Here is a 26,109-nt window from a genome sequence, read left to right as displayed (position 1 = left end):
CTCCATACAAGTCAGCTTTAGCGTATAGGTGCATCGCACAAACTATTGTGGGTAGGGTGGGGGTATTACAGAAGAAGCCGTCCACCGATGCACTTTTCTGTAGCAGACAAAGTAGATGTGATGTTTTCTTTTTGAACAGAAGCAGGGACTTGTTTTGGGCTATGAATGATTTAAATATGATGATAACCGTATTTGCTTGGAAAGGAGACAGTAATGTGCAGTATGCTGTATAATAATGCTGTCTATGGATAGTTCTTTATAAGACCACCGACCTCGACATAAGTGAGAACATATTATGCCATCTTGAATATAGACCTATATACCCACACAGTAATGCTGCCCAGTAATAATAATGATAATACATGTTACCTGCGCTGTTCTGTGATGGGGCTATATCTTCTCTTCAAAACATACAGTAGCAGACGCCCGTAGACCCACATCCGACATGGAGCAATATGCTGGGACTTGCAGTTCTGTTTGAGCTGTCCAGGTTCGGAGTTCGGACAGCTCAAACAGAACTACAAGTCCCAGCATATTGCACACAGAACCCCTATGATGTGAATATCTAACAATGAGGCAGCCTACCCCTTGTGTCACTGCACGGATTAATGATACATTTTAGGGGGCAACTAAACCTTAAGTATTGATTGATTGCAACATGAAGACACATTTTACAAGTATGGATACAGTCCGCAATGTCTAACGCCACATTCACTCATCCTGTGTCCTGATTGGTCCCTGTCCTGTTTTCAGCTCAGCGGCTCTACGCAGCGCCATTTACATGCCAAGGCGGCAGACGTTTCTCTACGCATAGAGGCAATATTTCTACTGCGATCCCACACACAAGTCCGATATATTATTCTATAGTGTTATTTAAAAAAATATATATATATATACATTATTAAATATTAAATCTCTGTATCGCTGCTTTACCACATAACCAGGTAAACCGTGCGCTTTATTTCTTTATTTTCCCTCCATAGGGACGTTACTGCTGTTCTGTTACACATACTGATATAAATCAGGCTGACCTTTGAAGTGAATGGTTGCAGAGTATCGTATTACTGTGATTTATGACCCGAGAATTGTGAATTTATGGTTGAAGTGAGACTGTTATTGATATTGTGATTCTGATTAATCTTAGTCCCTGGCTGAGGTCTACCCGCTGGTATTTTAGGATCGGTCCTTTATCAGATGCCCAGCTGGCACCAGCGCTGGCCTACACACTGGAGAGCCAGCTGTATAGTGGTAGATAGGGTGACTATCAGTTCCCAGGAGAGCTAGTTCCAATGTACATACAGCAATGTGTCAGCGCAGTGTACATTCTAGCACCTTGCAGCTGTCACAACGGGTGCAGTTACTCTTTCCTGTCTGGGGTGTCACTCCCTGTTACCTCAACTAGAAGCACCAGAGCAAACTACTCAGACCAGTGTGTACTAGAAGCACCAGAGCAAACTACTCAGACCAGTGTGTACTAGAAGCACCAGAGCAAACTACTCAGACCAGTGTGTACTAGAAGCACCAGAGCAAACTACTCAGACCAGTGTGTACTAGAAGCACCAGAGCAAACTACTCAGACCAGTGTGTACTAGAAGCACCAGAGCAAACTACTCAGACCAATGTGTACTAGAAGCACCAGCGCAAACTACTCAGACCAGTGTGTACTAGAAGCACCAGAATAGAGAGCAGACACCAGTCATTAAAGGGAAACTGCACAGGTTGTGACAGATGCAGGGTGCTAGAATGAACACTCTCAGCTCTTTATAAAGAAAAGATGATGATAATGATCAATACAAGACAATTCTATAGACCTGTTGGAAAATGAGGTGAGAAGATGGTTAGTATCGGCCTATGGACGCGGTCACTTTCCGCCTGTGATTACGTTTGACCCGTGTCTGCCGGCTCATTACACTTCAGCTCCATCTCTTTGATCCATCCCGAATTATAATGGATTTTTTTTTGTTTTCCATTTAAATCCTGTGTTTGCAGCTGGCGGAGGAAGGAGGCGGCCATAGCGGTGGGTTCGCGGTGGTGGAGTATGAAACTCCCGAGCAAGCGGAGGAGGTGAGGGACGCTACGGATGGCGTGACCGTGGAAGGGTGCAGGATCCAGGTCTCCTTCAGCGCCCCCGGGTCCCCAGGCCGGAGCGTGTTAGCCGCACTCATTGCAGCACAGGGGATGGTAAGAGTCCTGCAGCCCCTAACTCACAGGTTCCTATTCTCTGATGAAGTGTCCAAATGGGAATGATTAAGCCTCGGCCATCCTGTACGTAAGCGCGATGTATGGCGTGTCACACAAGTGCTTGCATTTATATATGTGTGTATGTATACAGTACATAGTGTAAGGCTGCAAGGCGTCAGGAAGCCTCTGTGCTGAGAACTCATCACGTCACTCTGTGTTATCAGCGTCTCACTTTCTGCCTTTGCCCCCTGATGGCCGACAGGATGATGTCTCTGGTAGGGAGCGTTATTGAGCGCGTAGAGAAGTCTCTGATAACCTCTGGTTATCTGTATATACCAGTATCTGCTGTAACAGCTTCCTGCTGCCAGGGACACTTACTCACTGATCCAGTTTGTAGTCCTAGCTTATGGGAAAGGCATTCACAAAAATGCGGCAGCATCAAATTAGCAACATTGAGGCACAGTCCTGTTTCAGTGCTGCAGATTAAGGGGGTCTCTGTCCACCCTGAGAGGCAGAACGGCCTGACTCCTCCCAGGGATCCGGGCTAAAGATCTACAGTAAAAAGTTAGACAATGTCTAGATAGACAACAGATGTTAGACAATCAATAGGTCGATATGGACAAAATGTCGACATGAAAAAAAGGTAGACACAAAAATGGTCGACACGTGTATTATTGTTTTTAGTTTTTTAGGTTTAGGCACTTACCAGGGGGTTAGGCACTTACCCTGACTGTTAGGGTTAGGCACCAGGAGGGGGGGGGGGGGTTAGGGTTAGGCACTTACCGGAGTGTTAGGCACTAGAAGGGACGGTTAGGGTCAGACACCTGCCCCTATGGTTAGGCACCAGAAGGGAGGGTTAGGGTGAAGATTAGGGTTAGAAAGCAAAAATAAAACGTGTCAACCATTTTTTTGTCTACATTTTTTCATGTCGACCTTTTGTCCCTGTCGACTTATCGACTGTGTAACATCTGTCGTCTATCTAGACATTGTCTATCTTGTTACTGTAGATCTTTCAATCCTCACCCCTCCTCCCATTACGTCCCAGCTACAGGTTTATTTGCCCATCGCCCGGTGTCACATTCCTCCGTGATGACACTCACCGGCCCCTGTGCTCCTTATTTATTATTCTCCACCCATCCTGTCACCACCTTGTGTGACTCATTGCCGGGAACGCTCTTATCTGGCTGTTACAAAAACCCTTATCCATGTTCTCCTCATCTCCCACCTGCACTACAGCAGCCTCCTCCTGTCTGTGCGTTCCCTAACCTGCCTCGAACCGCTCTAATCCGTCCTCAGTGCTGCTGCGATGCTGAGCTTCCTCACTCTGCTGCATGTACAGTGGTTCCCACATAACTTCCTCCTCCAAAGCCTATACTAAGGCCTCCCCGTCTTACATGTCTGACCTGGTCACCAAAAAGTATGTTGGTCTCTCACATCAGCTTAATGACATTACACAGGTGCTTGCAAAGGCCGGGGTTTACACTGAACACAGAAAAAAAGGGAGATTCCCTCCAGCACGCTGCAGCAATATCAACAAAAATACTTGAATCCTACATAATAAGAGAAATTCAGAGGTATTGGTTACATACATTTGCAAATCTATGAATAAGCGCCAGGCCAGCATCAAGGCTCCTCTATACTGGTGTCCCTAACATTAAGGGGTTCACATCTGAGGAGCAGGGTACCCCAAAAAATTCCAGCCAAGGACCATCCCCAGGGCATCACACGAAAGGGGGAAAAAAGGTGGTAGCAATAATTATTTTGGGGTGAGTGTTTAGGAGTGGGGCCCCCGGATTTGTTCTGGCTGGGCCTTTTTCAGGGCATCACCACTTAATTCACATAGATACTTTTTCATCACCTTTCTATTTCTTTATTATTTGTCATTTTAATTCTTCCTTATTTTCTTAACACTTATTGATTATCTTTTCACTTCACTATTTTTTGCCCCTTTCGTGTGATGCCCTGGGGATGGTCCTTGGCAGAAATTTTTTTGGGTACCTTGCTCCTCGGATGTGAACCCCGTAATTTTAGGGACGCCAGTATAGAGGAGCCTTGGCGCTTGCCTGGCGCTTATTCATCTATTTGCAAATGTATGTAACTAATACCTCTGAATTTTTCTTATTATGTAGGATTCAAGTATTTTTGTTGATATTGCTGCAGTGTGCAGGAGGGAATCTCCCTTTATGTCTGACCTGGACGCAAGATAATCGCCCTCTTATATCTACCTCTGACCACCTCTCTGATAAGCCCCCCACTCCCTTCTGCGCTGCACCCCACTTATATACCTCACTGCCCCGCCTAACCACACTCGTCCCCAAACTTCACTACAGCCCACTGTAACCTGGGAGTCCCCCCTCTGATTAGTACCTGCTACTGTCCCAGTCTCCACTCCGGCACTGGCTCCTGCCATCTGGGCTTTGCCGTCTCCCTCTAGACCGGCAGAGCACAACCTCTATTGGTCTGATGTTAGCACTGTGCAATATGTAGAATTTCCTAGAGAAGAAGCGGATGGTCATTATATAATGCTGCCTGTGTGTCTGTGTCTAGTTGCAGCATAACCGGAAAGGATTGCTTCCAGAGCCCAACCCCGTACAGATCATGCAGAGCCTCAGCAACCCAGCCATGCTACAGATGCTTCTGCAGCCGCAGCCCCGCGGAAGGTCAGGGAAACACGGTGAGAGTTCTTTACCAAAGCAGAGTCTTTATGGTCCATGAGGCCAGAGTCCACCTGTTGTATCCTGACATCTCCTTGTGTTTACAGGTTCTTCCGGCCGGACTCATTACGTCAATCCAACAGTCAGCCAGGCACTCTTACAGCTCAACAAGCTGCACCAGGTAACCACCTCCTATGTGATTACCATGCCGGTCACAGGGGGTGGGAGATTCTCAGGCTGCACAGGGCAGAGCTGGGTCTTTCTATGCTGTGGTTCTGCTGTATCTCTGGCCACAGAAGTACACGATTCATGGCGATGTAAGAGCTAACTTAGGCCCTCATTCAGAGCCGTACGCTCTGAGCAGAGCGCACGCTCTGAATGAGGGCCGGCCTCTATAACTATGGAGCGTCCTCCTGGACGCTCGTATAGCTGTGGGTCACCACCCACAGCCTATACGAGTGTGCAGTTCGATGGCCGTGATGGTCGTGACCATCGAAACTGCGAGCCGGAGCCTGCGGTTGAGGTTTTCAACCGCAAGCCCCGGAGTGATTTTGGCTCTATCAGAGCCAAAATCACTCCCACTGACATCACTAGTGATGTCAGTGGCCCGGCTTGTGACGGTAGGCGTTCCCGTGGGAACGCCCCCGTCAGGGAGGCACGCCCACCAAAGGGGGCGTGCTGTCAATCAACATCGACAGCACGCCCCCTTTGATCAGACACAACGAGCGAAGGAAAGTCCTTCGCTCGTCGCGCCTGGCGCATGCGCACGACGGAGCTCCCGCCGTCATGCGCAGAGCACAACATCGACCCACTTGCGAGCGGACAACCGCTTGCGAGTGGGTCTGAATCAGGCCCTTAGTGCTAGTAGTATTATGCAAAGTCCAGCAAATACACAGAGTCAGATCAAACGTTATTGAAACGACTTACGACTCGGCGCTCCGTTGGCTGCTCTGCAGCTTCTAGGGGGATGTAGCTTCAATCCCGGCTGTCGGGATGCCAACGCTGAGAATGCCGGAGCCGGAATCCCCATGGTAAGGGGGGTGGGTAGGAGGTTAGTTTTAGGCTGCGGAGGTGGGGGTTTAGCGTAGGCTGCGTGGAGGCAGGGTTAGGATCATTTCCCTAACCCTGTTGGGATGCAGGTGTCGTGATTCTGACCGCTGGGATCCTGTACCCAACCCCTAGATGGGCTTAATGCAAGAAGCTGATTGGCTGCTAGAACTGATCTACTCCTGAATCTGTAACTAGTAAGGTGCGATGGGGGGTGCTGTGTACCATGTAATACAGACATTATTCAAACGGGAGCAACCTGCTACTTTAAAGTTGTTTTCCTCCTGTATCTGCTTTTGCTTCAACGCTGCCTCATCTATGACTATTATACAGCGTCTCAGTTCTATCGATAGGTTTTGTTTATTTATCACCCAAAGGGTTCTATTCAGAAACAATGTCCACACTGGCCCGTATATTTTTGGCTAACGTCACCACGATTATTTTCTCTTTCTTCTTCAGTTTTCCGCGCATCTTCAGCAGTCATTTTCTCAGTCCCTGCCAGCAGTATTCTCAGTTGTCTTGCTCTGCACATGTCCCATAATTGGACAGCATATACAGATTTGCTGCAGTCGCACTAAAAAGCCCCTGTTGGCTAGTCGCTGCCACTGGTGAGTGTAGTTCCCGGGCAGTAAGCAGGTGGATCGCTGCCACTGGTGAGTGTAGTTCCCGGGCAGTAAGCAGGGTGGATCGCTGCCACTGGTGAGTGTAGTTCCCGGGCAGTAAGCAGGTGGATCGCTGCCACTGGTGAGTGTAGTTCCCCGGCAGTAAGCAGGTGGATCGCTGCCACTGGTGAGTGTAGTTCCCCGGCAGTAAGCAGGGGGATCGCTGCCACTGGTGAGTGTAGTTCCCCGGCAGTAAGCAGGTGGATCGCTGCCACTGGTGAGTGTAGTTCCTCGGCAGTAAGCAGGTGGATCGCTGCCACTGGTGAGTGTAGTTCCCGGGCAGTAAGCAGGGGGATCGCTGCCACTGGTGAGTGTAGTTCCCGGGCAGTAAGCAGGTGGATCGCTGCCACTGGTGAGTGTAGTTCCCGGGCAGTAAGCAGGGGGATCGCTGCCACTGGTGAGTGTAGTTCCCCGGCAGTAAGCAGGGGGATCGCTGCCACTGGTGAGTGTAGTTCCCGGGCAGTAAGCAGGTGGATCGCTGCCACTGGTGAGTGTAGTTCCCGGGCAGTAAGCAGGGGGATCGCTGCCACTGATGAGTGTAGTTCCCGGGCAGTAAGCAGGGGGATCGCTGCCACTGGTGAGTGTAGTTCCCCGGCAGTAAGCAGGAGAATCGCTGCCACTGGTGAGTGTAGTTCCCGGGCAGTAAGCAGGTGGATCGCTGCCACTGGTGAGTGTAGTTCCCGGGCAGTAAGCAGGTGGATCGCTGCCACTGGTGAGTGTAGTTCCCCGGCAGTAAGCAGGTGGATCGCTGCCACTGGTGAATGTGGTTCACAGGCATTAAGCAGGTGGATCGCTGCAAATACAGAGTGTAGTTCCCCGGCAGTAAGCAGGTGGATCGCTGCCACTGGTGAGTGTAGTTCCCCGGCAGTAAGCAGGTGGATCGCTGCCACTGGTGAATGTGGTTCACAGGCATTAAGCAGGTGGATCGCTGCAAATACAGAGTGTAGTTCCCCGGCAGTAAGCAGGTGGATCGCTGCCACTGGTGAGTGTAGTTCCTCGGCAGTAAGCAGGTGGATCGCTGCCACTGGTGAGTGTAGTTCCCGGGCAGTAAGCAGGTGGATCGCTGCCACTGGTGAGTGTAGTTCCCGGGCAGTAAGCAGGTGGATCGCTGCCACTGGTGAGTGTAGTTCCCGGGCAGTAAGCAGGGGGATCGCTGCCACTGATGAGTGTAGTTCCCGGGCAGTAAGCAGGGGGATCGCTGCCACTGGTGAGTGTAGTTCCCGGGCAGTAAGCAGGTGGATCGCTGCCACTGGTGAGTGTAGATCCCGGGCAGTAAGCACGGGGATCGCTGCCACTGGTGAGTGTAGTTCCCGGGCAGTAAGCAGGGGGATCGCTGCCACTGGTGAGTGTAGTTCCCGGGCAGTAAGCAGGGGGATCGCTGCCACTGGTGAGTGTAGTTCCCGGGCAGTAAGCAGGGGGATCGCTGCCACTGGTGAGTGTAGTTCCCGGGCAGTAAGCAGGGGGATCGCTGCCACTGCTGAGTGTAGTTCCCGGGCAGTAAGCAGGAGGATCGCTGCCACTGGTGAGTGTAGTTCCCGGGCAGTAAGCAGGGGGATCGCTGCCACTGGTGAGTGTAGTTCCCGGGCAGTAAGCAGGTGGATCGCTGCCACTGGTGAGTGTAGTTCCCCAGCAGTAAGCAGGGGGATCGCTGCCACTGGTGAATGTAGTTACCCGGCAGTAAGCAGCTGGATCGCTGCCACTGGTGAGTGTAGTTCCCGGGCAGTAAGCAGGGGGATCGCTGCCACTGGTGAGTGTAGTTCCCCGGCAGTAAGCAGGTGGATCGCTGCCACTAGTGAGTGTAGTTCCCGGGCAGTAAGCAGGTGGATCGCTGCCACTAGTTCCCCGGTAGTAAGCAGGTGGATCGCTGCCACTGGTGAGTGTAGTTCCCGGGCAGTAAGCAGGGGGATCGCTGCAACTGGTGAGTGTGGTTCCCGGGCAGTAAGCAGGCGGATCGCTGCCACTAGTGAGTGTAGTTCCCGGGCAGTAAGCAGGTGGATCGCTGCCACTGGTGAGTGTAGTTCCCGGGCAGTAAGCAGGTGGATCACAGCCACTGGTGAGTGTAGTTCCCGGGCAGTAAGCAGGATGATCGCTGCCACTGGTGAGTGTAGTTCCCGGGCAGTAAGCAGGGGGATCGCTGCCACTGGTGAGTGTAGTTACCCGGCAGTAAGCAGCTGGATCGCTGCCACTGGTGAGTGTAGTTCCCGGGCAGTAAGCAGGGGGATCGCTGCCACTGGTGAGTGTAGTTCCCGGGCAGTAAGCAGGTGGATCGCTGCCACTAGTTCCCTGGTAGTAAGCAGGTGGATCGCTGCCACTAGTTCCCCGGTAGTAAGCAGGTGGATCGCTGCCACTAGTGAGTGTAGTTACCCGGCAGTAAGCAGGTGGATCGCTGCCACTGGTGAGTGTAGTTCCCGGGCAGTAAGCAGGGGGATCGCTGCCACTGGTGAGTGTAGTTCCCGGGCAGTAAGCAGGTGGATCGCTGCCACTAGTTCCCTGGTAGTAAGCAGGTGGATCGCTGCCACTAGCTCCCCGGTAGTAAGCAGGTGGATCGCTGCCACAAGTGAGTGTAGTTCCCCGGCAGTAAGCAGGTGGATCGCTGCCACTAGTTCCCCGGTAGTAAGCAGGTGGATCGCTGACACTAGTTCCCCGTTAGTAAGCAGGTGGATCGCTGCCACTAGTTCCCCGTTAGTAAGCAGGTGGATCACTTGCACTAGTTCCCCGGTAGTAAGCAGGTGGATCGCTGCCACTAGTTCCCCGATAGTAAGCAGGGGGATCGCTGCCACTGGTGAGTGTAGTTCCCGGGCAGTAAGCAGGGGTATCGCTGCCACTGGTGAGTGTAGTTCCCGGGCAGTAAGCAGGTGGATCGCTGCCACTGGTGAGTGTAGTTCCCGGGCAGTAAGCAGGTGGATCGCTGCCACTAGTGAGTGTAGTTCCCCGGCAGTAAGCAGGTGGATCGCTGACACTAGTTCCCCGTTAGTAAGCAGGTGGATCGCTGCCACTAGTTCCCCGTTAGTAAGCAGGTGGATCACTTGCACTAGTTCCCCGGTAGTAAGCAGGTGGATCGCTGCCACTAGTTCCCCGATAGTAAGCAGGTGGATCACTGCCACTGGTGAGTGTAGTTCCCGGGCAGTAAGCAGGGGGATCGCTGCCACTGGTGAGTGTAGTTCCCGGGCAGTAAGCAGGCGGATCGCTGCCACTGGTGAGTGTAGTTCCCGGGCAGTAAGCAGGTGGATCGCTGCCACTGGTGAGTGTAGTTCCCGGGCAGTAAGCAGGGGGATCACTGCCACTGGTGAGTGTAGTTCCCGGGCAGTAAGCAGGGTGATCGCTGCCACTGGTGAGTGTAGTTCCCGGGCAGTAAGCAGGGGGATCGCTGCCACTGGTGAGTGTAGTTACCCGGCAGTAAGCAGCTGGATCGCAGCCACTGGTGAGTGTAGTTCCCGGGCAGTAAGCAGGGGGATCGCTGCTACTGGTGAGTGTAGTTCCCGGGAAGTAAGCAGGTGGATCGCTGCCACTGGTGAGTGTAGTTCCCCGGCAGTAAGCAGGGGGATCGCTGCCACTGGTGAGTGTAGTTCCCCGGCAGTAAGCAGGTGGATCGCTGCCACTGGTGAGTGTAGTTCCTCGGCAGTAAGCAGGTGGATCGCTGCCACTGGTGAGTGTAGTTCCCGGGCAGTAAGCAGGGGGATCGCTGCCACTGGTGAGTGTAGTTCCCGGGCAGTAAGCAGGTGGATCGCTGCCACTGGTGAGTGTAGTTCCCGGGCAGTAAGCAGGGGGATCGCTGCCACTGGTGAGTGTAGTTCCCCGGCAGTAAGCAGGGGGATCGCTGCCACTGGTGAGTGTAGTTCACGGGCAGTAAGCAGGTGGATCGCTGCCACTGGTGAGTGTAGTTCCCGGGCAGTAAGCAGGGGGATCGCTGCCACTGATGAGTGTAGTTCCCGGGCAGTAAGCAGGGGGATCGCTGCCACTGGTGAGTGTAGTTTCCCGGCAGTAAGCAGGAGAATCGCTGCCACTGGTGAGTGTAGTTCCCGGGCAGTAAGCAGGTGGATCGCTGCCACTGGTGAGTGTAGTTCCCCGGCAGTAAGCAGGTGGATCGCTGCCACTGGTGAGTGTAGTTCCCCGGCAGTAAGCAGGTGGATCGCTGCCACTGGTGAATGTGGTTCACAGGCATTAAGCAGGTGGATCGCTGCAAATACAGAGTGTAGTTCCCCGGCAGTAAGCAGGTGGATCGCTGCCACTGGTGAGTGTAGTTCCTCGGCAGTAAGCAGGTGGATCGCTGCCACTGGTGAGTGTAGTTCCCGGGCAGTAAGCAGGTGGATCGCTGCCACTGGTGAGTGTAGTTCCCGGGCAGTAAGCAGGGGGATCGCTGCCACTGGTGAGTGTAGTTCCCGGGCAGTAAGCAGGCGGATTGCTGCCACTAGTGAGTGTAGTTCCCCATTAGTAAGCAGGTGGATCGCTGCCACTAGTTCCCCGGTAGTAAGCAGGTGGATCGCTGACACTAGTTCCCCGGTAGTAAGCAAGTGGATCGCTGCCACTAGTTCCACGGTAGTAAGCAGGTGGATCGCTGCCTCTAGTTCCCCGGCAGTAAGCAGGTGGATCGCTGCCACTAGTGAGTGTAGTTCCAACTGCAACATGACTCAAACTTTCTGTGGAAATTCTGTGCATTGAAACCCTATTATAGCGTATTTCAGTGTTGCTGTTGCATTTGATAAAATGAGTGACCCCCGTTATCTTGTCGCACAGAAGCCCAGTCTGGCTGGAAACCTCCTGCTGCAAAACTATCCTCATCTGCAAATGGCGCAGCAACAACTTCTGCAGCTGAAGAACGTGCAGTCCAATAACAGCGTGAGTACCCACCATGTGCTCGTGTCATACGTGTCTCCCTCCAAGTCAGTAACCACACGTGTTCTCGCACACACCCTAAACATGATTTCCTTGGTGACAGAAACCCGGCCTGCTGGGAGAAGCCCCGGTCTCCATCTTACAGTCAGCAATGGGAACGGCGCAGACCGGAACGGTGGAGGCCTCCCAGAGGGACATGCAGAAAAGTAATCTTGGTCTTAACAATGTTTGGGTGGGCGTAAGGGGGGGATGTGGCTGCCAGCGCTGGGACACACAGGTTAAGGGGTTAATTAAGTTCATTCCAGTATTACAGAAGTTACTCTCCTCCATATCCGCTGGCTCCTGGACTAGAGACGGGGGAGAGGTATTAGGGGGACATTCCACAGCTGGGGAAGGTTGTTGTGTATATGCAGATAGAACTGTAGGGAGGGGGAGTGAATGTAGCTCACCCTCCCCGGCACCAGTCTAAGTGCAGGCATGAGCCGGTAGTCACCATTTCTCATTCATATGATTATTGGTCCGGCTTACAGATTGCCGCAAGGTGTAGTCGGCGCCCATAATTGTGCTGTTTTATGCAGCTGGTGAGAGATCATCATCCACGTGGCGTATATGGCGCTACAGATTCCGCAGCGTAGTACAAGAGCGCGAGATGAGATTGCTGGGTAATGAATATACAGGAGGTGTCAGCATACAAAATAAAACAGATTCTTTAAACAGTTGATCAGTTATATCCTGTAATATGTTCATAGCAGCAGCCGGAGAGATTGGGTTAATTATGGTGTCAGGAATAGATCATGCTTAGCACGCGTGTATAGTATTCCGTGTAGTTATACCATGTACAGTAGTTGCAATTACTGGATTATGAAGGAAATGTATTAAACCTTCTAAATAAAGGAAAAGTGGAGAAGTACATTCTATACAATAATAGATAGAGCTGGTTGCTATGGGTAACGTCTCTATTCTTTAGATGGTCCCCTCACCATGTCTGTTACAGCAAAAGTTTTAATGTGACAATATAACCTATATATATATATATATATATATATATATATATAACTGCATTGTTAAACCCCACGGTTGAATCCGCATATTGTACCTGTCTGTGTGCGGCTGGTGTCTGTCACTCGCTTTATTGTACATAATGGGGATGATAACTGCTGAGCGTATTGTTACATGTATAATGAGGCCTTCATAACGGCCATCGCTGTGATTACATGTATAATGAGGCCTTCATAACGGCCATCGCTGTGATTACATGTATAATGAGGCCTTCATAACGGCCATCGCTGTGGTTACATGTATAATGAGGCCTTCATAACGGCCATCGCTGTGGTTACATGTATAATGAGGCCTTCATAACGGCCATCGCTGTGGTTACATGTATAATGAGGCCTTCATAACGGCCATCGCTGTGGTTACATGTATAATGAGGCCTTCATAACGGCCATCGCTGTGGTTACATGTATAATGAGGCCTTCATAACGGCCATCGCTGTGGTTACATGTATAATGAGGCCTTCATAACGGCCATCGCTGTGGTTACATGTATAATGAGGCCTTCATAACGGCCATCGCTGTGGTTACATGTATAATGAGGCCTTCATAACGGCCACCGCTGTGGTTACATGTATAATGAGGCCTTCATAACGGCCATCGCTGTGATTACATGTATAATGAGGCCTTCATAACGGCCATCGCTGTGATTACATGTATAATGAGGCCTTCATAACGGCCATCGCTGTGATTACATGTATAATGAGGCCTTCATAACGGCCATCGCTGTGATTACATGTATAATGAGGCCTTCATAACGGCCATCGCTGTGATTACATGTATAATGAGGCCTTCATAACGGCCATCGCTGTGATTACATTTATAATCAGGACCTTACGGTTCCCAGTTTTCAGTTCCATCTTCCTTTTGAAATTCTGCATTTTGAAAATAATTTGTCTTTGTATTGTCCTATGTCATTATATTTCCTAGTCTGCTGCCCGACTCTAACGTTCCCATACACTGGCCGCACGTGGCTGTCCCGTCCTGTGATTGCTGCCCAGCACTAACGTTCCCATACACTGGCCGCACGTGGCTGTCCCGTCATGTGATTGCTGCCCAGCACTAACGTTCCCTTACACTGGCCGCACGTGGCTGTCCCGTCATGTGATTGCTGCCCAGCACTAACGTTCCCATACACTGGCCGCACGTGGCTGTCCCGTCCTGTGATTGCTGCCCAGCACTAACGTTCCCATACACTGGCCGCACGTGGCTGTCCCGTCATGTGATTGCTGCCCAGCACTAACGTTCCCTTACACTGGCCGCACGTGGCTGTCCCGTCATGTGATTGCTGCCCAGCACTAACGTTCCCATACACTGGCCGCACGTGGCTGTCCCGTCATGTGATTGCTGCCCAGCACTAACGTTCCCATACACTGGCCGCACGTGGCTGTCCCTTCATGTGATTGCTGCCCGGCACTAACGTTCCCATACACTGGGCGCACGTGGCTGTCCCTTCATGTGATTGCTGCCCAGCACTAACGTTCCCATACACTGGGCGCACGTGGCTGTCCCTTCATGTGATTGCTGCCCAGCACTAACGTTCCCATACACTGGCCGCACGTGGCTGTCCCGTCATGTGATTGCTGCCAGGAAGTAGGGACTACTTACCTGGCACAGAAGTGAGGTCTATCAATTCTGAGCATTGTACAATTGTGTTCAACACTTACTATACCTTGTATGGACTGAAATGACCCTCCCCTCATGTAGTTCTGCAACCAGAAAGTCTCAGATGTGGTCCTCTAACCCAAAAAGGGCTTTTTATTTCCCCACTTATAACATTCTTTATAAGGTATAATTTACCTAGAACACAAACCGCTCTTGGCGTTTACAGATGACTCACCTGTCCCCTCTGCACCTCCTCTCCTAGACATGATGCCATATTTCCACAACCAGCACTTGAGCGCGGCACTATCCAGAATGGCACAAGACAAGCTACCGGCATCGGTGGCGTCTGACGGGTCCCTGCTGACGCCACAGAATCCGGCTCAGAATCAGCCCAGTAATCCAGATGGGCCAAACATGGTGAGAACCATAACAATTCCTAGTGCTGAATTATTTGAATCTTATGAAGGTGAGGTTATATTACTGCGTCTGGGGAGAAATCACCCAACGCTCGGAGTAACAACGGAGCCCACGTAACTTAGTGTCTGATCACAGTCGAGGGGGATTCTCAAAGCCCCTCCACTTGTTGTTCCTTTAGAGCTCAATAACCTACTCGTCTTCATAATCTAATAAATCCTGTATTCTTGTTCAGTAAAACACATGCACATACTGTACTGGAGTATCGGGACCAGCTGCATCAACACTTATTCATTCATAGGGGTAAATTTACTAAGATGGGAGTTCTATTTAAGAAGTGATGTTGCCCATAGCAACCAATCAGATTCTACTTCTCATTTATCTAGCACCTTCTAGAAGATAATACCTGGAATCTGGTTGCTATGGGCAACATCTCTTCTTAATAGAACTCACATCTTAGTAAATTTACCCCATTGACTTAATTTATTAGTGTAGACCAGTGCCACCCATTGGTTCAGTAGTGAATTACACGACAATTACGTTTGAATGTGTCGTTTCTCTGAAATGGCAAAGACCTGTATTTTAGTTCAGGCTTAGGGGCCTTCGCAAAACTAGAGAACCTTGAATTGCGCTCATCTGCATTGTCACATGGTTGCGGTTCTCCAAAAATGCTTACATATGTTCCTACTGCTCTCTAGTACATGGGACCATGGGCAGTAATGTCTTCGGGAACATAGACGGGTGTGTTGCCCGTCCACCCCGGACAAGTTACAACTCCTGTGTGTTTTGTTTTTGTTTTTTTCTTTTGTGTGTTTTTTTTTTTTTTTTTTTCTTTTGTGTGTTTTTTTTTCTTTTGTGTGTTTTTTTTTTTTAAAGGTTGATTTTATTTTGTAGAACAAGGCGAACAACCAGATGTCTCTGCTCGGCGAGCCACCGCGGGATGTCCGGCTCAGCACTAACCCGTACCTGAACCTGGCGAGCGTTCTGCCTGGTAACTCCCTGACCGGTAAGCGGCTGCGTTATTGGTGCACCATATAGATGAGCATAGATCGTCTTCTATATAGACTGCACAGGTCCTATTTTATGGCTATCACTTAAGTTTGAGGTGTAGCGTTATGACGTGATGGCGTAGGCGCCTGTTGGGCGGTACGATGACGTGAAACCCAATGGGCGACACTTCTATTAGAAAAGGTTGATCAGTTCGGAAGCCTGTCTAGCTATGAAAACATCCTTTTGGCTTCTATAGTGTGAAGCATTTTCCAAAGTTTTACCTGTATGCAGCAGTCACATTAATGGGAATAGGAATAGTTTCAATGAGGTTCCTGATTGTTCCCATGTGACCTAGGGATGTCCGCTCCGAACCTTCAGCCGCATGCAATGGATGGTTTACTATCTCAGGACTCCTCTGGACAGACGGGACTAGACAACTACTTCACTTACAGCCAGCACTATGGGGATTACTCTCAGGTAGCACCTTCTCCTCTGAGCTGTGTCCTTCCCCCCGTGGGGTTGGCTGTGTACCCTGCTGATGTCACTTGCTGGAACTCTTGTCTTGCAGGAGGCCCTTCAGCAATGGTACGAACAATATTCCTCCTATGGCAGCTCCCAGTTGGACGTCCAGGCTGACAGCGGGCAGGTGAGCAGGGCCAGGCGTCATGGTGCAGTTAGTGCAGCCTCCCTCCTGGGTCTGAGTTTTAGAATGAGCACCTCCAACAGACACCTTGCTGTGGTGGACAAGGACCAGATCCTGGATCCTATAGGTCTGTTCCTACCTCAGGGGCAGGGGGCTGGCAGACTGGCAGCATACAGCAGAGGAAGGGGAGGGTTACTGCCATTGGGTAGAGCAGTTATATGCTTGTTTGTCGGTGGTTATGAATTGATCTGTTCTATAATTTATTTTATTCTCTGTAGCCGTCTTCCACTCCGGGTTACGGGGACTACAGCGCGTACATCCAGGCACCGCCCACCTACTATGCGAATGCACAAGGATCGTACCCAGAGGGGGTCACGGCGTCTGCAGAGAAGGTAGGAGATCGGCTTGTCCGGTAAACGGCAGAGAGGCTGCAGGCAGTGATGGCAGATGCCTTCTAGGTCAGTGTTGGCTAACCTTGACACTCCAGCTGTTGTGGAACTATATATCCCAGCATGCCCTGCCACAGTTTTAGCATGCCCTAATAGCAAAACTGTAGCAGTGCATGCTGGGTTATGTAGTTCCATAACAGCTGGAGTGTCAAGGTTAGCCAACACTGTTCTAGGTTATGGTCTCCCTTTATAAAGCCCCCCCGGTGCCTCTACACAGTAAATGCAGGCTAGTAAAAATGTGCCTCATGCCTCCGTGAGGTCATCTATTCCTAGTGAATTGAGATTACCTGCATTCTGGTAAATATTGAGTCTGCCCAGGTAACGGTTCCTGCAGCTGCAGCCAGAGCGCGTCCCCTCCTGCGGCCAGTGTACTGCGAGCTGCCGACACACAGCGTCGTATAATGCAATGCCCAGTGTAACCTCTCCCTACACACGGCCTGGAACCCGCTGCATTTATTCAGCTACAGGACCTTGTAGTCTGTGTGACACCGTTTCGTGGCTGAATCTCGCTGTCGCATTACCCGTAGACTGAAACGCAAACCGCCGTCCTACTTACAGGAAGCGTCCAGTCAGCCAAAAAGTGGGATTTAACTGTGCAGATGAGCGCAGGGGGCTGCACTCACCATGGTTACGGGTTTCATGTCATGACAATATGACATCAGTATCCTCTGTTTATTTCTATTTGTTTCTTAAATCCACTATTCTTAAAAAAAGGAAAAAAAAAAAAAAAAGACTCTAATCTGTGCAGTCATTAAGCTCCACTCGCTGTACAAGACCAGTATGAGGAGCTGAGTCCAGGCAGGAATATATTGGTGTGAAATGTTTTTACCAATCACTCTTATATATATATAAAGAAAACACACCTCCGGCAATCCTCCACACTGTGTCTCCAGACACAAGGTCACTACTTGCTCCGGTGCCCTCCTTAGGAGGACAGCACCCCCAATGCACACTGCACCAAAAACGTAGGCGGCACTCAGAGACTGGTAGAAAATATCACCCCCACGGACATTAAAGTCCCTCTGCCGTGGGGGTGATATTTTCTACCAGTCTCTGAGTGCCGCCTACGTTTTTGGTGCAATATATATATATACCGTGTTTCCCCGATAATAAGACACTGTCTTATTTTTTTTTTGGTTCCAAAAAACACCATAGGGCTTATTTTCGGGGTAGGTCTTGTTAGTTAAAATATTGACAGCAGTGCCCCTTATGCAGGCCCCCCCCTGTAGCAGTGCCCCTTATGCAGCCCCCCCCCCCTGTAGCAGTGCCCCTTATGCAGGCCCCCCCCTGTAGCAGTGCCCCTTATGCAGGCCCCCCCCTGTAGCAGTGCCCCTTATGCAGGCCCCCCCCTGTAGCAGTGCCCCTTATGCAGGCCCCCCCCTGTAGCAGTGCCCCTTATGCAGCCCCCCCCCCTGTAGCAGTGCCCCTTATGCAGGCCCCCCCTGTAGCAGTGCCCCTTATGTAGGCCCCCCCCCTGTAGCAGTGCCCCTTATGTAGCCCCCCCCCCTGTAGCAGTGCCCCTTATGTAGGCCCCCCCCCTGTAGCAGTGCCCCTTATGTAGGCCCCCCCCTGTAGCAGTGCCCCTTATGTAGGCCCCCCCCCTGTAGCAGTGCCCCTTATGCAGGCCCCCCCCTGTAGCAGTGCCCCTTATGCAGGCCCCCCCCCTGTAGCAGTGCCCCTTATGCAGGCCCCCCCCCTGTAGCAGTGCCCCTTATGCAGGCCCCCCCCCTGTAGCAGTGCCCCTTATGCAGGCCCCCCCCCCTGTAGCAGTGCCCCTTATGCAGGCCCCCCCCTGTAGCAGTGCCCCTTATGCAGGCCCCCCCCCCCTGTAGCAGTGCCCCTTATGCAGGCCCCCCCCCTGTAGCAGTGCCCCTTATGCAGGCCCCCCCCCTGTAGCAGTGCCCCTTATGCAGGCCCCCCCCTGTAGCAGTGCCCCTTATGCAGGCCCCCCCCTGTAGCAGTGTCCCTTATATATATATATATATGTGTATGTATGTATATATGTGTATGTATATATATATATGTATATATATATGTATATATATATATGTATCCGTGTGTATATGTGTATATATATATATATACACACACTCCACGAAGACTCTGGATAGACGTACAGATGGAGGGGTGCCTTCCTCAAAATACTTAGACCACAGTGCTTCTCCTATGGTGGTGCTAGGTAGTTACACACCAGTATAGAAAAGAAAAAGCGGCACTCTCAGCGATGAAGATAAAACGGTGTTTAAATAGGCGAATACATGGGTACAGAAAACGGTCAACGTTTCAAGGCTCTAAAGCCCTTTCATCAGGAAACAGGCAGGTACAGTCCTGATGAAAGGGCTTTAGAGCCTTGAAACGTTGACCGTTTTCTGTACCCATGTATTCGCCTATTTAAACACCGTTTTATCTTAATCGCTAAGAGTGCCGCCTTTTCTGCTCTATACTGGTGTGTCGCTACCTAGCACCACCATAGGAGAGGCACTGTGGTGTGTGTGTGTGTGTGTGTGTATATATATATATATATAGATAGATTATATATATATATATATATATATATATATATAAAATCTAAGATTATGTAATGCTTTTAGTGCGTGTGTTCCATTACAGCGGGCGGTCTTATCAAATGCAGATGTGGGGGCGAATGATGTTTGGCGATAACATACTGACGTCCGCAAGCTCTGCTGTCTGACATTATATGACTATTTACACTGATGAGCATAAGGAAAAAAAAAACCCCTGTTTCCCCTCATTTCTATTACAGGGGGCAAGCAGTGACAAGCGAACGTACACGGTCGCCACCGCCGGCCACACGGACCAATATCCCTCGGCCTCTGGGGAGAACTACAGCGATTCCTATTTTAAGAGGAAGAAAATTTATTAGCACTTACATCCATTCTGTCTCCACCTTGACACCAAAAGATGCACAATATGGGTTCTTTAGTCTGGCACTGAAAGGGTTAGATTTTGCCTAAACTAAAAAAAAAAAAAAAAAAAAGATTTCTCAGGCTCAATTGTTATATAAAACGGTTGAAATCTTCCTGAAGATTTGTAGATATTTTCTACACCTAGCTGTGTCTTGGTAAATAATTGATTATTTGTTATACTCTCGCTATGGGCCTGCAAACGTTTGCTTTTCCTTTGTAAATATTAAGCAATAAAAAAAGAAAGAAAGAGATAGTAAATTTCTAATTTTATAACTGGTCCCCTGTGGCCTCTGTTAAGGTGCATGCGTTAGCGATGGGCGCAGTAAGCGGAGTGCATGCTGTTTGCACAAGGAGTCTGATAAAAGCTTACAATTGCTGATCTGTTTCTGCACAATCACCAGACACGTACGCTATTGTGTAAATGTTTTCAGGCACAGAATGGAGAAAAAAAAAAAAATGTTTTATCCTTGGAAGGAATTAATATAGTCATTAAAGTTTTAACTTTTTTTTTCCACAGAAGTCTTACTTAGAATCGAGCCCCGAGCTGGATTTCTTGCACCTTTCCCCAGTTTTGTGAGACGTTTTATGCTTGTCACATACAATTTATTTATGCAACCAGAAAAATATTTTAAGAAATTAAATTTTCTATTGTTTAAATGACTCGTAGGTGCAAATTTTGCTTTTTAAAACAACCTGAAACTAAACTGTTCACATGTCAACTTTTTGTTGGTAAAGCTGGGCACACACACAGCGACGTTTTACCCGATCTGTCCGATTCTGACACATTGGAACGTCAGATCGTGTAAAATATGGCCAAAACGTGAGTAAATCGTGAGTCCCCACTCACGATCACGATGTGATGCGCGTCCCCGCTGGTCGCACACCGCTTCGTCAGATCTGCCGTGCAGTAGGGCAGATATGACAATCTAGGAGGCGATGCACTGTGACAGTCTGGATGCAGGAGAGATCGTATGAAGATTGGACACCAAATTGTGTACAGATCGTGTGCTGAGCTGCCGGGGAGAGTTTCATGGGAAATCGTACACATCGGCTGATCGTGTGCAGATCGCCATGTGTGTGGCCAGCTTTAAGGTTTCTGGGTAAACTGTTGAGCACAGGAGTCCCGATGTTACGTCAGTCTTCAACATAGAAAGCGCTGCTATAAAAAAGATAAGCGGTGACTGGGGCTCATGTAGATTTGGATGAAGTTTGCGTTTAAACTGCGAGGGTAAAATACGCCAAAGAAAAAGTCATGTTCCTGGTGAAACCTGGTTTCTGGAGCCATGAAATTAATCGAACCACACAAACAAATATCTCGGCTGAATAATGTTTTTTGCACAAAAACAAAGTATTTAAAGAATATAACACTGCACTTTGCAAAATGTCACCCTCCACAGCTATGTAAATGTTTCAGCCTTATTCCAGGAGACCTATTCTCTGCCAAGAGCTGGAATTTGAAGATAAAGGTGCGAGAGCCGCTCTGCAGACAGTCTCCTCCTGAGGCTGTTATTATTTGTAATGAACTAACTTGTATACCCCTCCTAATTAAGCATTTTAAAAGGTACAAAGTGTAAAATATACATTAATACTAATGAACAGTAGGGGGCAGTGTTGCCTCGATTCTAAGCAATACTATAATTTACATGGATTAGGTAAGGTTCCTGTGTTAGCCACGTGAATATTCCCATATTGACTATACTCTCAATGTAAACCCCTATCTGTCTGGTCACAAACAAACCAGAAAGCGATCTTTGGGCCTGATTCAGACCCGCTCACGAGCTCACAGCGCTTGCAAGCAGGTCGATGTTCCCCCACTGCGTCTGGTGGTCCTGACTGTCCCCCACTGCGCAAGTATCAGACTCTGAGGCATCCTCAGATGATGGGGAATTGCCTGAGGACTCTGACTCGGATTCCCCGGTCCGGGAAGTGGTAACGAAATCTTCCATTAATGTGCAGAGATTGGTAAGGGCGGTGCGGTCTATTCTTGATATAGAGGATGACACACCGGCCCCTAAATCCAAGTATCCAAATTTCAAACAGACAAAAGTGACTTTGGCTATTTTTCCCTTATCTGAACAGCTGACTGATCATATGGCAGATACCAAGAAAGACCTGGAGGCCTTACCCTTTAATGGGGAGATATTATTTGGCCCAGACCTGGACAAACTTGTGGATACCCTGTCTAAGTCAGCTTTTCTATCTTCAGCAGCTGCACCTTCTAAGGCTAGGACCTCTGCATTTTGGTCCTTTCGTACTCAGGGACAGTCCTTCCCCAGGCAGTCAGCGACCAAGGCCACCCCTAAGCCAAAGAAACAAGCGTGGAGTGCTAGACACCCTTCTTCCAAGCCAGAGGATAAACCTTCTGCCTGATGGGACGGGCCTCCTTCTGGGGGACCCCAGAGTGGGAGGCTAACTACTTCACTTCTCAAACCCAGGCAGCTGTGGTGGTGTTGTACCAGCACTGGGTCAATTGGTCTATCAGGGGTCCACCCTCTCTTTTCGTCACAGACCTCCCCATCAGTTCTTCTGCACGAGTCTTTCTCAAGACAAGACCAAGGCCTTGCAGATTCAGGAAGCAATAGAGTCCTTGCTGAAAGCAGGGGTCATTGTTCCCGTTCAACGCGGGACGGGTTACTATTCTACTCTGTTTCTGGTGCAGAAACCCAAGGGGTCTCATCAGCCTATCCTCAATTTAAAGTCACTGAACAAGTTCCTCAGAGTACCCAAATTCAGGATGGAAACTTTGCGTTCCATCATTCTGGCTATGGAACCTGGGGATTACATGGTCTCCCTGGACAGCCAGAACGCCTACCCTTCATGATCCTATAGCACCTTCACACCAGCGGTATCTGAGGTTTGCCATACGACAACTCCACTACCAGTTTTAGGCTCTGCCCTTTGGACTCAGCATGGCTCCAAGGGTATTCACAAACTTATGACTATCATGGCGGCCCATCTTCGGAGCCAGGGTATACAGCTTCTGCCGTATCTGGATGATCTTTTATTGCTGGCAAGCTCTCCGGAGTTACTTCTACAACATCTACACCTGACGATCGCTTGTCTGCAAGCGCACAGGTGGCTGATAAATTGGAAAAAGTCCTCCCTGATTCCTTCACAACGGATGGTTCATTTGGGAGCCCTGCTGGATTCTCATCAGCAAAGAATCTTTCTGACTCCAGAGAAGATTTCCTCCTTACAACTGCGGGTGTGCAGTTGCCTGAAGAATTGCCAAGTGTCTGTTCACTCGGCAATGAAGGTTCTGGGGTCCATGTTGTCAGCATTCGACATGGTGGAGTATACCCAGTTTAATTTCATTCCAGGCCCCTGCCGGGACTGATTCTATCCAAATGGAACGGGTTACCACACCAGATCAGGACTCAGATGCTGGTGTTGTCTCCAGAGGTGTGCCTGTCGCTTGCTTGGTGGCTTCAGACATCACATCACCAAGGGTTGCCCCTTTTGGATCCCGGACTGGGTTCTGTTCACGACAGATGCTAGTCTCCGGGGTTGGGGGGCAGTGCCAGGTCCACTCTCACTTCAGGGTTGGCCTGCGGAAGAAGCGGTTCTCCCCATCAACATTCTGTAACTTCGGGCCGTATACAGGGCCTTCCAGTTGTCCGGTCACGCCCTTCGAGGAAGAGCCGTGCAAGTTCAATCCGACAACGCCACCACCACGGCGTACATCAACCATCAAGGGGGGACTCTCAGTCGAGCAGCGATGGCGGAGGTGTCATGCATTCTGTGTTGGGCGGAGTGCCACCTTCCAGCCATCTCGGCAGTCTTCATTCCAGGAGTCCTCAATTGGGAGGCAGACTTCCTCAGCCACTACAACTTGCATGCCGGGGAGTGGTCGCTTCACCCAGAGGTATTTCAACTACTCTTGGACAGGTGGGGACTGTCGGAGGTGGACCTCATGGCCTCCCGCCACAATCGCAAGCTGTTAGAGTATGGGTCCAGGACAAGAGACGCTGGCGCAAGCCTGGTGGATGCGCTGTCGTTGAAATGGACATTTCAGTTGGCGTATCTATTCCCTCCGATATCCCTGCTGCCTCGGGTCTTTCGGAAATTCAAACAGGACGGAAGCACGCTTCTGCTGGTGGCTCCGGCTTGGCCCAGACGTCCTTGGTACTCCGATCTTTGGAGCCTCTCCATCAACGCTCCATTCCCTCTGCCTCAACATTGGGACCGGTTGTCTCAGGGGCCTTGCCTTTACCTGGATCTGGGTCTGTCTTTGACGGCGTGGCTCTTGAGACATCCGTCCTAAGGTCCCGGGGTTATTCAAGTTCAGCCATCAGCACGATGCTACAGGTACGCACGCCTGCTTCAGCCAGGATTTACAACAGAGTGTGGCATACTTATTTTCAGTGGTGTGAGTCCAGAAGCTACGATCCTCAGGCGTTTCGTGTTTCTAGAGTTTTGGCGTTCCTTCAGTCTGGTTTGGACCTAGGCTTACGCCTAGCTTCTTTGAAGGTTCATGTGTCTGCACTATCTGTGTGGTTCCAGCATAGGATCGCTACTCTGCCTGATGTCCGCACCTTTTTTCCAGGGTGTTCTCAGGATTCAGCCTCCCTTTGTTCCCCCAGTGGCTCCTTGGGATTTGGTGATGGTATTACGGGCCCTACAGGGTCCTCCATTTGAGCCTCTTGAGTCAGTGGTTGACTGTTAAAACTGCTTTTCTCCTGGCTATTGTTTCGGCCAGGGGTGTCAGAATTGTGGGCGCTTTTCAGTCGTCCTCGTTTTCTGATTTTTCACCAGGACAGGGCGGTGCTTCACACTCGTCCAGGGTTTCTACTTAAAGTGGTTTCTAAGTTCCACATTAATCAGGAAATTGTTGTATCAGCCACCTTACCTCTCGGCTGGTGAGGCTTCTTTGGATGTCGTCCGTGCTCTCAAAGGTTATGTGGACCGCACTAGTTCCATTTGGAAGTCTGATTCCCTGTTCGCCCTCTTTGGTTTTCACAAGAGGGGTTGGCCTGCCGGCAAACAAACTTTGGCCCGTTGGCTTCGTTTGGTTATTTGTGAGGCTTATGCACAGGAGGGTTTGCCTGTTCCGGCCTCTGTTAAGGCTCATTGTACTCGGTCTGTGGGTCCCTTGTGGGCTGCTAGCTGTGGCGCCTCAGCTGTGGAAGGCAGCCACATCATCTTCCATCCATTCTAAGGTTCTATGCTTTTGACACCTTCGCCTCTCGGGATGCATCCTTCGGGCGCCGGATTCTCCTTTCAGCACAAGAGTGTCCCCGCCCTTAGTTGAAAATCAACCCTATGGACCCTGAAGTAGAAAACAAGAGATATGGTAAGTACTTACCTTTGTTATCTTTCTACGAAGTCCATAGGGTCCACAGCGTGCCCGCACTGATGCACCTGGCTTCATATAGGCTATGTGGCTGGTCACCGATTTTCAGTCTCCCTTTCTGGGAGTATGGTTCTTGTGTGTTCCAGTCTTCCTTCTCTGTTTTTCCTCCGCCGGCCTTGGCTACTTACCAACTGATGTGCCTGTGGCTTGGGGGCGGGGTATAGAGGATGGACCCAGTGCATCTTGGGAGCAGCAAAAGCTTTAACTGTGTGGTGCCCGTGGATCCAGATCCAGCTATACCCCAAGCTCAACCCTATGGATTTTGTAGAAACAGAGATAACAAGGTAAGAACTTACCTTATCTCTTGTTTTGCACCCAGTAGAGTGTCCCAATCTTAAGTCTCCTACATTGCATTAAACTTCATGGGAGTACCTAATTAATTTTGTCCATTTAGCCATTTTCTTTATAAACAAATACATCTATCATATTGCCAGTGCTAGGACCATTCTTCCATATCCACTTGTTACATTGGGACATGACAGACAGTCCCTGAAGATATGAGGGTGCACTCCGCTGGAGCAGTGGGAGCCTGTTGGGCAGAGTGACACCTAAAGTGGCTTGTTTGCTGGCAGGCCAACCCCTCTGCTGGACTTCAGTACCCACCTTTACACTATCCCAGATGTGATACTTTTATATCCCAAGATGCCAGTTTTGGATGCAAGTTGCTCAACTCCTGCGTGTACCCTCCTTTACCTTCATCATATATAGTGTTCCTCAATTGGATTTCACAGTAAATTGGATTTTGTACTTCTAGTTTAATACTTTTCCCTTATAGCCCCATTTCCCAACTTCTCATAGTAAGGCAAAGCAAGTGTCTACGTGCCCAATGCTTTCATTTCACTCTTCAAACCAACCAATTAATTAATAAAAAAAAAAAACACACAACAAATGATTAGGAACAAGGCTTGTGCAAGAATTTGAGATCGGTCTGTCCCACAAAATGGCTGTTTGTAGGTAGCAAGTATACGATAAGTCCAAAAAGACCCATGTGGTGACAAAGGGATTTGCTTCCATTTTCCATTGTCTTTGGGACGAATAGCAATCCTACATCTAAACAGTTTCCTGGGTTTGTATCGGAATTGGGGTCTGTGTCCCGGCTTACCAAAAAAAAAAAAAAAAAAAGGACATTGGGACTTCAGTACCCACCCTTTACACTATCCCTGATGTGATACTTTTGTATCCCAAGATGCCAGTTTTGGATGAAAGTTGCTCAACTCCTGCGTGTACCCTCCTTGTCAAATGTCCTGGTTTTCGTGGGAGGGCAGCCGCTGTGACTGAGGGCGGAAAAGGCTGTGTATG

General features: G+C 49.9%; 1 protein-coding gene across 1 annotated transcript in view; it reads left to right on the top strand.

Annotated features, from left to right (window-relative positions):
* The window catches only part of RAVER2 (ribonucleoprotein, PTB binding 2), a 33,651-nt gene extending 13,534 nt beyond the window's left edge, over positions 1 to 20,117 (top strand). The window contains exons 4-14 of the mRNA XM_088447834.1: positions 1,990 to 2,181; positions 4,729 to 4,855; positions 4,943 to 5,016; positions 11,279 to 11,380; positions 11,481 to 11,583; positions 14,297 to 14,451; positions 15,343 to 15,454; positions 15,794 to 15,915; positions 16,007 to 16,084; positions 16,360 to 16,473; positions 19,295 to 20,117. Coding sequence (XP_088303960.1) covers positions 1,990 to 2,181; positions 4,729 to 4,855; positions 4,943 to 5,016; positions 11,279 to 11,380; positions 11,481 to 11,583; positions 14,297 to 14,451; positions 15,343 to 15,454; positions 15,794 to 15,915; positions 16,007 to 16,084; positions 16,360 to 16,473; positions 19,295 to 19,414 — 1,299 coding nt within the window. The 3' untranslated portion in view covers positions 19,415 to 20,117. The remainder of the gene's footprint in view (positions 1 to 1,989; positions 2,182 to 4,728; positions 4,856 to 4,942; positions 5,017 to 11,278; positions 11,381 to 11,480; positions 11,584 to 14,296; positions 14,452 to 15,342; positions 15,455 to 15,793; positions 15,916 to 16,006; positions 16,085 to 16,359; positions 16,474 to 19,294) is intronic.
* The last annotated feature ends 5,992 nt before the right edge of the window (positions 20,118 to 26,109 follow it).

Source organism: Taudactylus pleione, unplaced genomic scaffold, assembly GCF_031769625.1.
Source record: "Taudactylus pleione unplaced genomic scaffold, aTauple2 ptg000442l, whole genome shotgun sequence".
Lineage (NCBI taxonomy): Eukaryota > Metazoa > Chordata > Amphibia > Anura > Myobatrachidae > Taudactylus > Taudactylus pleione.
The sequence above is the reverse complement of the archived record's forward strand: the minus strand, read 5'-3'. Positions and strand labels throughout refer to the sequence as shown.